The sequence below is a fragment of the Patella vulgata genome, chromosome 9, assembly GCF_932274485.2.
Source record: "Patella vulgata chromosome 9, xgPatVulg1.2, whole genome shotgun sequence".
NCBI classification, from domain to species: domain Eukaryota; kingdom Metazoa; phylum Mollusca; class Gastropoda; family Patellidae; genus Patella; species Patella vulgata.
The window spans coordinates 17,646,116-17,659,557 of record NC_065887.2 but is presented as its reverse complement, the minus strand read 5'-3'; the positions used below and the strand labels follow the sequence as shown (position 1 = coordinate 17,659,557).

The 13,442-nt window shown below is 35.6% G+C and overlaps 1 protein-coding gene across 1 annotated transcript; it reads right to left on the bottom strand.

Moving 5' to 3' along the window:
* Positions 1-1,434: 1,434 nt before the first annotated feature.
* On the bottom strand, positions 1,435-8,613 carry LOC126832365 (inhibin beta B chain). The gene is made up of 3 exons (XM_050563113.2): positions 8,468-8,613; positions 5,198-5,509; positions 1,435-4,015 (listed from the first exon to the last, which is right to left on the bottom strand). Exons 2-3 carry the CDS (start codon positions 5,496-5,498, stop codon positions 3,207-3,209), a joined length of 1,110 nt encoding a protein of 369 aa, XP_050419070.1. The 5' UTR covers positions 5,499-5,509; positions 8,468-8,613; the 3' UTR covers positions 1,435-3,206.
* Between the last annotated feature and the right edge of the window lie 4,829 nt (positions 8,614-13,442).

Below are 13,442 nucleotides of genomic sequence, written 5' to 3'. Positions count from 1 at the left end.
CATGCGATGTGCTATAAGGGGAATTTTGCCCAGACAGCGGCGCTAAGGCCTACTCTTATTTCGAATTCCAACTGTCAAAGGTTCTTTTACGTGCATGACATTTGTAAAAGTATTGGCTCTTGATGACCCAACTATATTAATTTCATAATACATGTGTACTCGTTAGTTAACTTGTGTTCTTGGCGCCCCGGTCATAACTGTCCTCTACCGCTCAGAACGCAGGTTATAACCCCTCGGATACTGGCCATTGTCCAGCTCCAACAGTCAACAAACGGCGAAAACTAAACCCCCACACACTGTGGCCTGATTGGATAATATTCAGTCGATGATGGGTTATGCTCCAATTGGGTAGAAAGCGTTAGCCAATCAACTACCGACAGGTTTTGGCGTGTGAACTGCAGCATCATAGGCTGTCGAAATGATTACTAAGCTGGGCTATTGCATAATGCCAGATGAACTGCAACATCAAAGGATGTCGAAATGATTACTAATCTTTCTGTACAAATTACTTTACAAGTCGTGGGGGATATTAAATTAATCCCTTCCTTTCATGTGTCACGTCTAACATGATAACATTTCAATAATATCCCCCCTATTGTATACCACTATGTGTACACGGGACCACGAATCTAAGACATTATATTCACAAATTAAAGCATGGCCTTTTCCACTGTGTTTACACACTTTGTGGGAGCCACGGTGGCTCGGCATCTAAGGTGTTGGGTCACTAAACAAGCGGCCCAGGTGTAGATTCTGATGTAGCCTGATTTCCGCTTGCAGGGTGGGGTGCCTGGCAAGGAACACGAAAAACCAAAGCCACGTGTTAGAACCCTTGGCAGTTAGAATTAGACGAAGAGTAGACTGAAACGTCGCTGAACGAAACAAATTTCTTTCATAGCACATTCTTCACTTGGTATGTCTCGAACTATCTGCAGATAGAGAGTTTGCAGTTCATACAATTGTTAAATATTAATGACCGTCGACTTTACAGAATCGCAATTCTGTGATATTTTGTGGCAAAAGTTGTGTATATACAAATCTACGCCTTTTGGACCACCTTCGAAACCGTAGGATAACTAGTACGAGTGTACTATGGACCAGGAACTGACCGTGATGTTTTAGAATATGGTACATAGAGTATCCCTCATGCGGGTACATATAGTTTTAACGGCCAGGTATTGTTCTCTGCATATACAGAAGCGTTATTGTTTAAGCGCATATACACCTATCACACTGTAAAGACAGAATTCGAAAAGGTTTCTATAACGAAGGTTAACACAGTTATGACGTCATAACTTTGCTTTTAGGATGAAATTCAAAAATCTAATTCACCAAATCGATACAGAATTGTTCAAAGCGTCACCCCAAGAAGAAGAACAAGATAAGTAGCAGTTAGCGACCAGTTCCCAGTCCAAAAAATATACCGTTAAAAAATACAAGAAAAGAAGCCGTAATACACCGATTCGTAGAGCCATAAATGGCGTTATGACATAATTGACGTCGTCATATCAAAGCTCCACGTTAGCGGGGAGTAACCGGTATCGGCTTATAAAACATACATTTATTTCAAACTAATGATATTTTCCCGCTAAAATATAATTATGAAAGCTTTATTTCTGATAAAACGTCTAGAATAAAAACAAATTTGATACACGAATGGGCCATTACATGTGACCTTTAATATAAGACTTTGTTTTATCGAATTAAGTGAGGCTCTATATCGCATGGATAAACCTATAAGATATGTTTATGTGTGTCACCTACGGCTTACGTAATGAACACATTACTAAATATTGCACAAACATGATAAGTTGTCAATTAAACAGCAGAAGCTTTGGCTTAAAGCTTTTCTTTTATACATATTTTAATGAATATATCATTTCTCAGACAAATGAGTTTTCTCCTTGTAGTTTTAATAAAAGGGAAAATATTTATATGAATAAAATGTGTTTGAAGTAGTTTTATTTAACGTCCGTTTCTCCAAATATGTGATATGCATGTGCTACGTGTAATAGTCGCGTAAGACACCCAACGTTCGCTGGACGTCACAGAAATCACCGAAGACAGTTTGAGTATTAAAATGTTTCTCCAAATATGTGATATGCATGTGCTACGCGTAATGGTCGCGTAAGACACCCAACGTTCGCTGGACGTCACGGAAATCACCGAAGACAGTTTGAGTATTAAAATGTAAATAATTGAAGTTAAAATACGATTTTTCGTAATATTCGAAAAATTTTTTCATAAAACACGTATAAATGACTACCCAAAGTTGAGAACAAAAGTCCCGTAGCCAGAGATACTGACCCTAGAGTATTTACAGTTTAAGTGACAGGGGCAGTTATTCTGCGACAGTAGTTTCCATTGTGTGACTAGTTGAAAAATCGCAGCATCTAATTGTTTACAAAGTAATGGTTTACAGTAAGTCTGCCAAATGATTCCAACATCAAATAATATTACACTAACAAATAATATCAAATTTGACCAATAATAAATAAAAAAATATGACTATGTCGAAATTCGACATCAAGCTACACAAACCAAAATGCACGTCGAAAAGTAGAAATCACGACAAAACGTTGTGTTTATCTCTTAATTAATTTCCTATTTTCGACTAGATTTTGGCTTGTGTAGAGTGCTATTGCCTCACATTTTGTCGTAACTTCTACTTCTACGAAGTACGATTTATAATTATAGGCTTCCATATATATATATATATATATATATATATATCGAGTTCCAACTGTCAATGTTTTTTTTTATGTGCAAGCCAACGTGTACACTGTCCTTGCTCGGCCACCACTGAAGAGAGGAAAACCACGTTTGAAGACACCAGGGGCTAACCCGGGATCTACTGGTTAGTGAGCAAGTGCCGAACTCACCGAGTCACCGCGGCTGCCTTACATACATTTAAACATTTCAACAACAATTTACTTATGATAATAACTATTTGCTCGGCGGCTACCTTCTACCCACAAACATTTGCTTCTGAAAATACAAATGTCATTTGTCATGAAACTGTAAGTATTGAATGGTATCGTGTATGAGACAGTACACAATCCATCTTTGTATGCCAAACGACACCCATTGCGCATTCTATCTTGTCTTTGTTTATTTTTATATTTAATTCAATCATTGCCTTAAACTTCCCTTGGTGTTGTAATCATTTATTTTCACAGACGTTACCCGAACTAGTTGCACCGCTATTATTTTCGAGGCAAAGTTGATTCCTGACATGCGCACGCCGCATCTATTACGTCCGGTATTGTTCTTCTAATGATGATATTATCGCTCGCATAATACACAACAGTTAGTGCGCCTGTCTCTGATGGCGAACACACAAGTGACCCCGGAAGTGAATTTCGTCCATTCCAACACGAACCTGTACATGTTCCGGTTGTAAAACCTTGAGGATAGATAATCCAATCGGACCAACCAATCTCAGTAAAGTTTACATACAAAGGTTGAGTACAACATGACGTCACATTTGACACATACTGACAAGTGTCGCTCAAATCTCGCTTTGCCCGTCTTTTTTTCTTCGACTTTTTCTTGGAAATCTTTTTGTGAATTATTATATAAGGACGCTGGGCGTTTAGCATTTTCTTGCGTACCGGTACAACATTTGTCGTGTTTGAATTATAATTTTGGCGATTTTTGTAGGCCATGTCCATTTCTACCCAATTAGAGCACCGTTTACATGATATCTTTAATGCAAGTGTTTTGTTTTTCGATTTAGCAACCTTCTTTATGAATTTAACTGGTAGCTTCAAATTCAGCCATTTTTCTTTTCGTATTTTTAGTTTCTTAACGGTAAGTCTTTTCATTTTGTTTTTCTTGGGATGAAATCCGCGAATGATAATCTTTATTTTTCTTGATTTTTGTCTTTTTCCTTCCATATTTGTATCGCGTCGTTTCTTATTTACAAGTCGTATAAATAACTGAACGCTTTTCACTTTCTTTCTAAATCCATCAGCATTTCCATTCAAGTTAAACTGAACAACATCGCTTTCATCTGTAAATAGAAGACACTGTTGGTATATGGTAAATGATAAAATTGGTTTAATTTTCATCTTTATGCCAGAGTTGAATTTTTTTAGTGTTAGAAAAGTCCAATATAATTAAACCAGATATTATTTGTGTTTCGTTTATGCTGCTGAGAATGGGTCGCGTGATTAGGTTCGAATGGCCGAAAGAGTGCATCTGTTTCGATCCCACACTTGTACGTGACAAGGAGTAGGATCGCCTGCCTAACCTCGTAGGTTTTCTCCCGTTCCTCTTGGTTTCTTCCTATTGAAATAAAATTACCCCTACCACATGTTAGTCCCGAAATGACCTGTCTCTTCTCCCTTTCGCCCCCCCTCCACCATCACCTCTCCCAATTAACATCTAGCGACAGTTTTAAGAAATGCAAGTTTATACTCATCACCTTTGACCATGAATCAAATATCTTGTTAATCACGGTCCTTTAAAACAATTCTCGGAATTTTATTTTGTCACGATCACGGTTTAACCTTGTGATCTAACGCTTTAAACCATTCGCACCACCCCCACACCCCGTAAGTGTTTCGGAATGACGTTTCCTGTCGCCACGTATTCCAATAAGGGCAATGTAAAACACGAAATATGATCGGGGGTGGGGGGTGGAGGGGTAATGTCCTACTTGTCTAATCAATATAAGTTTTTGTTTAGTACATGTTGATATCTATGTTGATAGTAATGACAAAGGTCAAGTTTTGTCTGCATTATATAATTATAGTATCTTTATGAACTATTACAAAGATCAAAAATTTATTACAAGGTCACTTTTGACTTTAAAGGAGGAAACATCATACCAGCATTTCTTTTTGTTTAATATTTCGGCTGTCTGTTTACTCGACACTTCGTTCATCTTAATTTAAAGAATTTTCTGTATTTGGTACGTTCAGTAATCATATGCTAGTCCCGAAATGACCTAGTTTGTGTTGAGTGGATGTTAAACCTCATTTTTCGCTCTCTTTGAACACATTGCATGGGACTATTTCGTTGGCTTTAGTGTTATAGGGATCACTGGCTATGTTATTGCTGGCGTGGAGCCACGATGGCTCAATGATTAAGTCGCTAACCCACTAAGAGATTCAGGTTTCGATCCTGGTGTTGGCCCAGAAATGTAAGTGCTGAATTTAAAGACAAAAGAAATAACCCATTCATTGCTTACCTGTTGGTTCTGATAGCAATAATAAGACCATATTGTCGGATGGTCCAGTACTTGCCACCAGAGCGGACTGATAATGGAGCTGAGTTAGAACTACCTCAGAGATCGGGGGTTTACCATTTGTATCATTGACACTTGGTGGTAGAGGAAGGTTAAGGCCGTTCAGGATCCTAGCCTTAAGAAGAGCTAATTGGTGTAGACGTCGCATATTGTTTTCTGAAAAATTGATGGCTTTCCTCCCAGAAGACTCTTCAGTGTGGAGCATTAAGAAAAAGATGATAATTCCCACGCCTGTATTTTCCATCCCGGGTGTAACTATAAAAAATAAAATAAACAAATATATGTTAAGAGCTTAAAAGTGCGGACAAACTGAGTGAATGATCAAATTGGTCATATTGAAGTTGCAACGCCGTAAGATCGGATGGTACGCAAACCCGAGCCCCGTAAAAGAAGCCCTGAGAGTGGGTGGAAACCACACTGTCCGGGTAAAAGACATACCGTATGCTCTTCTTTATTAGTACAAACACAGGACGTTAAACCGCATTTTTTTCTCCTACAGTGCTGGATGTAATTCAGGCACATTAGATGAGTATATTGCATTCATAGGCGTACGGCCGATGAGTTTGTTGGGGTTTTTTTTTATTCTATGTGGTTTTGGCAGGTATAATGAACTTTCGTAAACATTACGCAATATTTCGGTGTGCACTACATGACATTGAAATAATATTAGATTATATTCATTGACTCTTTGAGATCACAATTGATATCATTGAATTCACATCAAATCGAGTTCTAGTAAATCTTTGAGGTGATAAGTGTTATCACTGAATCCATGTCAAGTTGGGTTTTGGTAACTTTTCATTTGCGTTATTGATAAGAATAAATTTGTCTGGTAATATATAAAATATTTGAAGAAGTTAAGAAAATATAATTATATCACATAGCTGTCTATTAGTTTTGGTGTCCGTAATATATGCGTTTATGATTATGAATCCATTATCTATGGCTACAATTGAACTACAGATGATTCTTACGCGTACACTTAGAAATTTGTGTATTATGGCATTACAAAGAATCATGATAGGATCTACGCATGTCGCATACACATTAAATAAAATCAGGGATGTGTCCGTCCATGATGAATTAAATAAAAATTTATAAAGATAACTTAATTAGTATTCCCTATCATGTTTTCTTCAAAGGAAAACGTAAACAATTAAGTCATTGTTTGATCATTGAAAGGTGCATTGGGGTGTTTTGTAATCTCGATATTGTCTACAATAGATATATATAATATAAATATGATAGATATAGGCAACATGGATATAGGCATAAAATTCGATATAATGGCGTCAATCATAACGCGTGCAATGTTTAATTAACGTGGACTGGTCCGGACAGAATGGTGCTTTTTACTCATTGTATATGCCCATGTACACTAAATATGAAATATTTTTTGTCCAGTGTGGTTTTTGTGGCGGTAACTCGGCGAATATCTGACGCGTGTATTTCCGTGATATGTCAAACACCCTAACATAAGCTTTGCATTGTGTTTGTTTGTTTTCATATTGTTATTTTTCGGCGTGGGGGAGGGGAGTTGTGTGTGGGTTGGGGGCTATGACCAGGAGGTTTTTCAATCATCTTTTTACAACACCTGATACCAATACTGATAAGCATAAGAAGTTCTGCATTTCTACATCGACGGTGTTAACGATATTAATATTTGGGAGCTCGTGAAGCCATTAATTTTTGACCATGTACCAAAGCATACATGATATTTTGAAATTTATTAGGCACATTGTTAAGCCAAAGGGGAATTCGTTAACATACTCTACTTCTCATCCACCCATTTCGCGTTTCGTTGCAGAATCGGCTATATAGCTACCGTCTTACATATATAAGGATCTCGGCTGTCAAGGAAATCATTTTTTGATTATAAGTGATCTATTGTATCCGTCTGAAAATTTCAATTACAAATATCAATGGAATAAAGCTACAGAACAGCAGAATGAAACGGCATAAAGCATAGAATTTATAATGAAATGGGACCATAGGTTTATATATTTTTCGTTCTTTGTTCTGTAACGACTTTCGTTTGGTGTTTACATGTATATGACCACACACTTATTGTATAACATTGTGCATCCATAAATGATCACTCTAGAGGAGTAGACGTTAAATTATAATTGTATGATCAACTTTTGTTTAAACTGTAAACTTTGTATGCTGCCCTTGATGGGTGTAATGATAAATCTTATCTAATTTTATCCAAGGGGGTTATCTATACATTCAAGTTAGTAACAACAATCAAGTGGGACATATATATTTAAATAGTCATTCGCCCCCCATATCCCGCCCTATTAGTATAGGAAGACAACATAGATTAATATCTTATTGAATGAATAAGTGAATGAATGAATGAATGACAATAAAACAAAAATTCATGACTATTATAATGCGTGTACTTATGAATAAAACAGATTTGGTATAACACCGTTATCTTGAAGAACACTGCGTAAAACAACAGCAAATGATGATTATTTCTGAAAAAAATATTATGAATGATAGCAAGGATAGATACAACACAATACGTCTTTCTAACATTAGCTTAAAATAGAAATTCTTGACTTATACCACAAACCGCGATAAAGAATAAGGAAACAGCATCTCGGTTTAAAAGGAATTAATCTCAACTTGTAAAACTGTTAAGCTGCATTTTGTTTCATTATCTTTTTTTTTTTCTTTTAATTAGTTATTGGACAAACTATTTCTGTCTTGTTATATGATCATGTTCGAGGCCACTTGTCCTCTCCTATCACGACACATCTTTCATATCCCCCAATAAACACATACTTTATACTCTCAAAATGAAAATTATTGTACGGAATTGACTAGAACCGATACATACAACTCCGTTAATTGGACGTTATCAAATAAAAGATTATGTATGTTCATTTAAAAGTATTATGATCTGTATTATTCCATAGATTTGCTTTTATTTTCGTTAAACGTAGATTTGTATTTTAATATTATTAAATAATAATAAAGTATTAAATAAAATAAAACCAAGTACGAACAATCCAAACCATTAGACAAAATTCGGGGTCCTAAAAAAACGGTATAGGCAAAATAGTGTAATAAGGAAAAATAGTGATATTAATAAAAATAGGTAATAACTCCACAATGTAACTAATGAATCTAATGTTTTTAATATCTAATTGATTAATAAAGTTAAATAATAACCTATAAAACTATAAAGGGTATTTGTCTTACCTCGTTTGATGTGTGTATGTAAACAATATCACTAAATGGTTTCTTTCTCACTTAACTAAATATAATTTTTATCTTTAGCCGAGTGTACAGATGTACCTGTTTACGTTGCTAAGTTCATAAAACAATTGCTTTATACAACTACGCTCTTTTATTCTTCCTCCTTTACTAACAGTGATAACTTCTTTTACCTGCGTCATTCTCGTGTGCCATGATATTTTTATGCCATTATCTATTGTTATCATCGAAAACCATGTTTTTCTTGCTACATCTCGTCCTTAAATTTATGTACTTATTGGCATTATTTTAAGTAAATGGGGGAAAAACCATTTATGTTCACACCGCCGCAATATTATGGATTGCGAATGTAGACCAATGTGTTATGTTTTGCGCCATTATCTAAAAGTATTATAACAAAACAATGATGTGTAGCGTGTGACTGAACTTCGTTGTATTTATTTTATCATTTTTGTATGAAAAGTAAAATACAGAACAAGAGCAACCCGATTGTTAGACGCTCCACGACGATATCTCATAGCATCATCGCACACCATCGTTTGCTTTTACACATGTCTAGTTGGTGTTCATTTATTTCACCTTTCCTTTAATTGTCATGTATTGGAGATAAGCAAAGTTGGAGTAAATCGAGCTGTCAACATCATCTGGTGTCGAGGGGACCTTTGTACTTGCTTTTTATTTTAATTGCTAAATCAAATCCTGTTTACTTTTGTTGAATATAGGCAAGACCATGAAAGTATCATCATTGCTTCATCGGATAAATTCTAGATTGGACCAGAATAATCAAAATGCCCCAGTATGTCTTATTAAATAATCACATAGCTAACTAACATTTATGTTTTAAAAAGGCTTTGTTTTATCATTTCACATCGTGATTAAAGAAACGCTAACATTTCTAATTAAGTCTTATCAAACTGCCAATAATTTACACTGATATATGGGCTTCATAAAACTGCTTCATATTTATAAAACTAATTCATGCAGATTTGGTCATCAAATGAAACCAAGTTTATAAATTAATTACACGTTATATCATTTCTCGCTTATTACGAATTCAAGTACATATGTAAAGTATAAGTTTTAACATGAAAGTTCGGGTACAGCTAATATATATATTTTTGACCTTTGTATATCATTGGACATGAAAGTTCGAGGACATCTAATATAACATTTTTTCGACTTTTGTATATCATTGAACATGAAAGTTTGAGTACATCTAATATTACATTTTTTGGATACTTTTGTATATTATTGAACATGAAGGTTCGAGTACAACTGATGTAATTGTTTATTGTATTTTTGTATATTATTGAACATGAAAGTTCGAGTACAAAGTGTATTGTACTTTTGTATATCATTGACTATGAAATTAATGGTGATGGTTGAGTCTAGATACGATATAGTTTTGTTTTTAAAAGTTAAACTGAATTAATTCGCCGTGATAAAAAAAATCTATCGGTGATATTCATAATCGTTGAACTCCCTGCCCAATCATGATAGATAATATTACAACACAAATGAACAGACGTGAGTTTATTGTTCAACTCTAACTGTCTGTTTTGGAGCCAAAAATCTAGAGAAAAAAAACAAACGTCAGAATTGCAGATTTAAAAATGAAGTTGTATATGAGAACCTAATAGACGTGTACAGATGTATTAAACTTGTAGGACATTTGCCAGATCAAATAGCACAATGTAGACTGTATTTTTGTATATATCAGACACATAGCCTAGACCTGCATAGATCATATTGACATTACAAATAACGAAATTATCCCATTATCTATTTGTATGTTCGCTGCAGGCTTAAATGTTGGAGGCTTTGAGCGCAGTGGAGTTCAAACTGTTTTATGGCCACAGATAAAACAGAGCCACAATAGATATGTAATATCCGTCGTCATAGATTATAGTAAACTCTTGCTCCCATGTGGCAACAGTCATGCATTGCGTTTGGGCGAAAATGGGTGGTGGTGAAGACATCCCACACACTATGCCCGGCTCACCGCGGTCTGTAAGGATGTGCCTGTTTCAAATGATATAATTATGTAATATTAAAGCACGATTGTTTATAGGTTCAAGTAGATTTGAATTAAAAATGTTTGTTCAATAGCATTGGGCTCGCTCGAATATATCCCATTTAGTTGGCAATAAAATAATTTTCAGTTTGGCTATACGATGTTCACATTATATTGTATGCAAAATTCAAGACGAATCTCCCAAGCAGTAGCTAAGATGTATTTATTTTGGCTGACAATTTTACTAACTTTTTCAATTGCTTTTTATTGCTACGAGTGCCACGAATCACACCACAGATAACAAACAAATTTAACATCATTGTATGAATTTTTGGTCATTAGCGGAATCTAACGATATTATTCAATATTTATTACATTTATGTTCTTGGTAACAATAATTATGCCTCTTTAAAGCAATTGTGACAAATCGAGGATCCTATTTTGGAGATTAAGACCATATAATTTAGATTGGCAATAAGAAAATTTATGGGGCATGGTTTTAGAATGTAGCTTTCAGACTGGACATAAATTTGATTTTCTAGTGTTAAAGAATAAATTTTCGTTAAACGTGGGTGTAGAGCTAATCTTGATTTAGAAAATTGTTTCTATCAATTTTTCCCGAAACGAATACAGCATTAAGCATTAATTTTGTATTATCACTATAAATCGTTAATGTGTTTTCACCTTGACTTTCCTACCTACCACTCTACGGCCTTTTAAATGCATATCACCTCTTTATCATTGTATAAACACATTTTGTGATGCCAGAAATAATTCTACTACCGTCAGTTACCGCCACTGTAAATCACGAAGGCGTATACACGTGGGTGGTGTGATGGCGAAATATGCAGAAATCCATCTAACAATAATTTACACGATGTTGGCATTCTGTTGTGAATTTAATAACATGATAAAAGATTAAAGCAACATTAGTTTCTTTGCCAAGCTGATGTTGTCTTTAACGGTACACTACCATGTTGACTCCAGTTTTCAATTGCTATGTATTAATAGAAATTGGAAAGTAACCACCCTAGCAGTGTGTACTCGAAGTTAAAACCCGAGTGGCTTTTATTTCTTAAAACCCCTGACATCCCGAACAGTTAATAATAGTTTTCATTTTTATACGAACACATTTTTATGTGGCCGTATTTTGTTGTCATTCCTGTCCTTCCGTCCAAATTTTGTTTGTGGACACGCTACAGGTCACAATTTTTATCCGATTTTTCTGAAACTTGAAGTATAGTTTTATATCTCAAAGATCTCGGTTCCTGTCGATATTGGCATGTTTCGGTCAATAGTTTTATGAATGATGGCCCCTTATTGTACGAAAAATCACGTTTTAGCATGTGGACACTCTCGAGGTCACAATTTTGATCCGATTGCGATGAAACATGAAATGTGTATGTTTATATCCCAAAGATCCCTCTTCCTTTCTATATGTGCACATATCGGACCGTAACATTCTGGATTATGACCCCTGTCTGTACGAAAAGACGCGTTTTTAGCTTGTGGGCGCTCTAGAGTTTGTCCAACCTCGTGAGTATTCTCCGCCCCCCCCCCCCACTGCTGCTAAAGACCCCTACGCGCAAGCGAATCATTAAAATAAAATTGAACCATATGTTAGTCCCGAAATGACCTAGTTTATGTCGAGTGGACCTTAACCCCACCCCCCAATCAGATTTTGATGAAACTTAAAATATATGTTTATAACCCAAAGATCTTAAAATATATGTTTATATCCCAAAGATCTTGATTTCGTTTGAATTCTTTATTATGGCCCCTGATTGTACGAAAAATCTCTTTTTTAGCTTGTTCTCTGCCCATATCTTGCAAAATGTGGGTGTATCTTTCATGGCAACTGTGTGTTCTTTTTTTTTCTTGTCGATAACAAGCATTAGCCTCGTGAAATAGCAATATTCCTCCGACCACTCGACACAAGATAATATTTAAAAAACCCTGGACATCCGAGTTATTTGTTCCATCTTTTAGCCTCGATGAATTAACACACCGGCCTCGACAGACATGGGATTCGAGACTGAGTTTCTTACAATTTCAAATAAGCGGGGTTAAATCTGAAAAATAGGCAATACATATAAGTGTTTCCAGTTAGCTCCGCTCTGCTTTTGTAATTTAATGAATGAAATGGGGGTTTAACGTCCTATGCTATGAGGGACATTTGTCAAGACAGCAATTGTGTCGGGGGTTATTTTACGTGAAAGCGATGATTTACATGGGACCTCGCGTGTTCGTGCCATTCGAATGACTACACGCTGTTACATGCCATGTACTGTGAATTATTCTGTATTGTCCCCCGTTCTTCGAAGAAAGCAGGGGGGGATTAAAATGGGTCTGTCTGTCTGTCTGTCCGTCACACTTTTTGGGACACAATAACTGAGCTAGCATGTTCAAACTTGGTGTAGGCCTTGATGAGCATTTTCTGCTTAGGGTAAGCAGAGATAAGCAATTTGATTGGTTGATGCTTTGGGACACAATAACTTTAGTTCTAATTAAGTGAGAGTGATGAAACTTTGTGTATAGTTTCATTACATCAATTAGATATTGGGCATTTTTCTGCTTAGGCGAAGTAGCGATAAGCAATTTGATTGGTCAAGACTTTGGAACATAACAACTCCGCTTTTAATTGAGGTAGAATGTTTAAACTGATGTACATACATGTTCATTAGGTAAATGTCTTGACTAGTTTCAATGATTAACATGGTCAAGACTTTGGAACATAACAACTCTGCTTTTTATTGAGGTAGAATGTTTAAACTGATGTACATACATGTCCATTAGGTAAATGTCTTGACTAGTTTCAATGATTAACATTTCCATCTAAAGCTAAGCAATTTCATTGTTCGATGCTTTGGGACAAGACAACTCTGATTCTAACTGATGGAGAGTGATGAAACTTTGTTTACAATTTCACTACCTGGTACTTGAAAA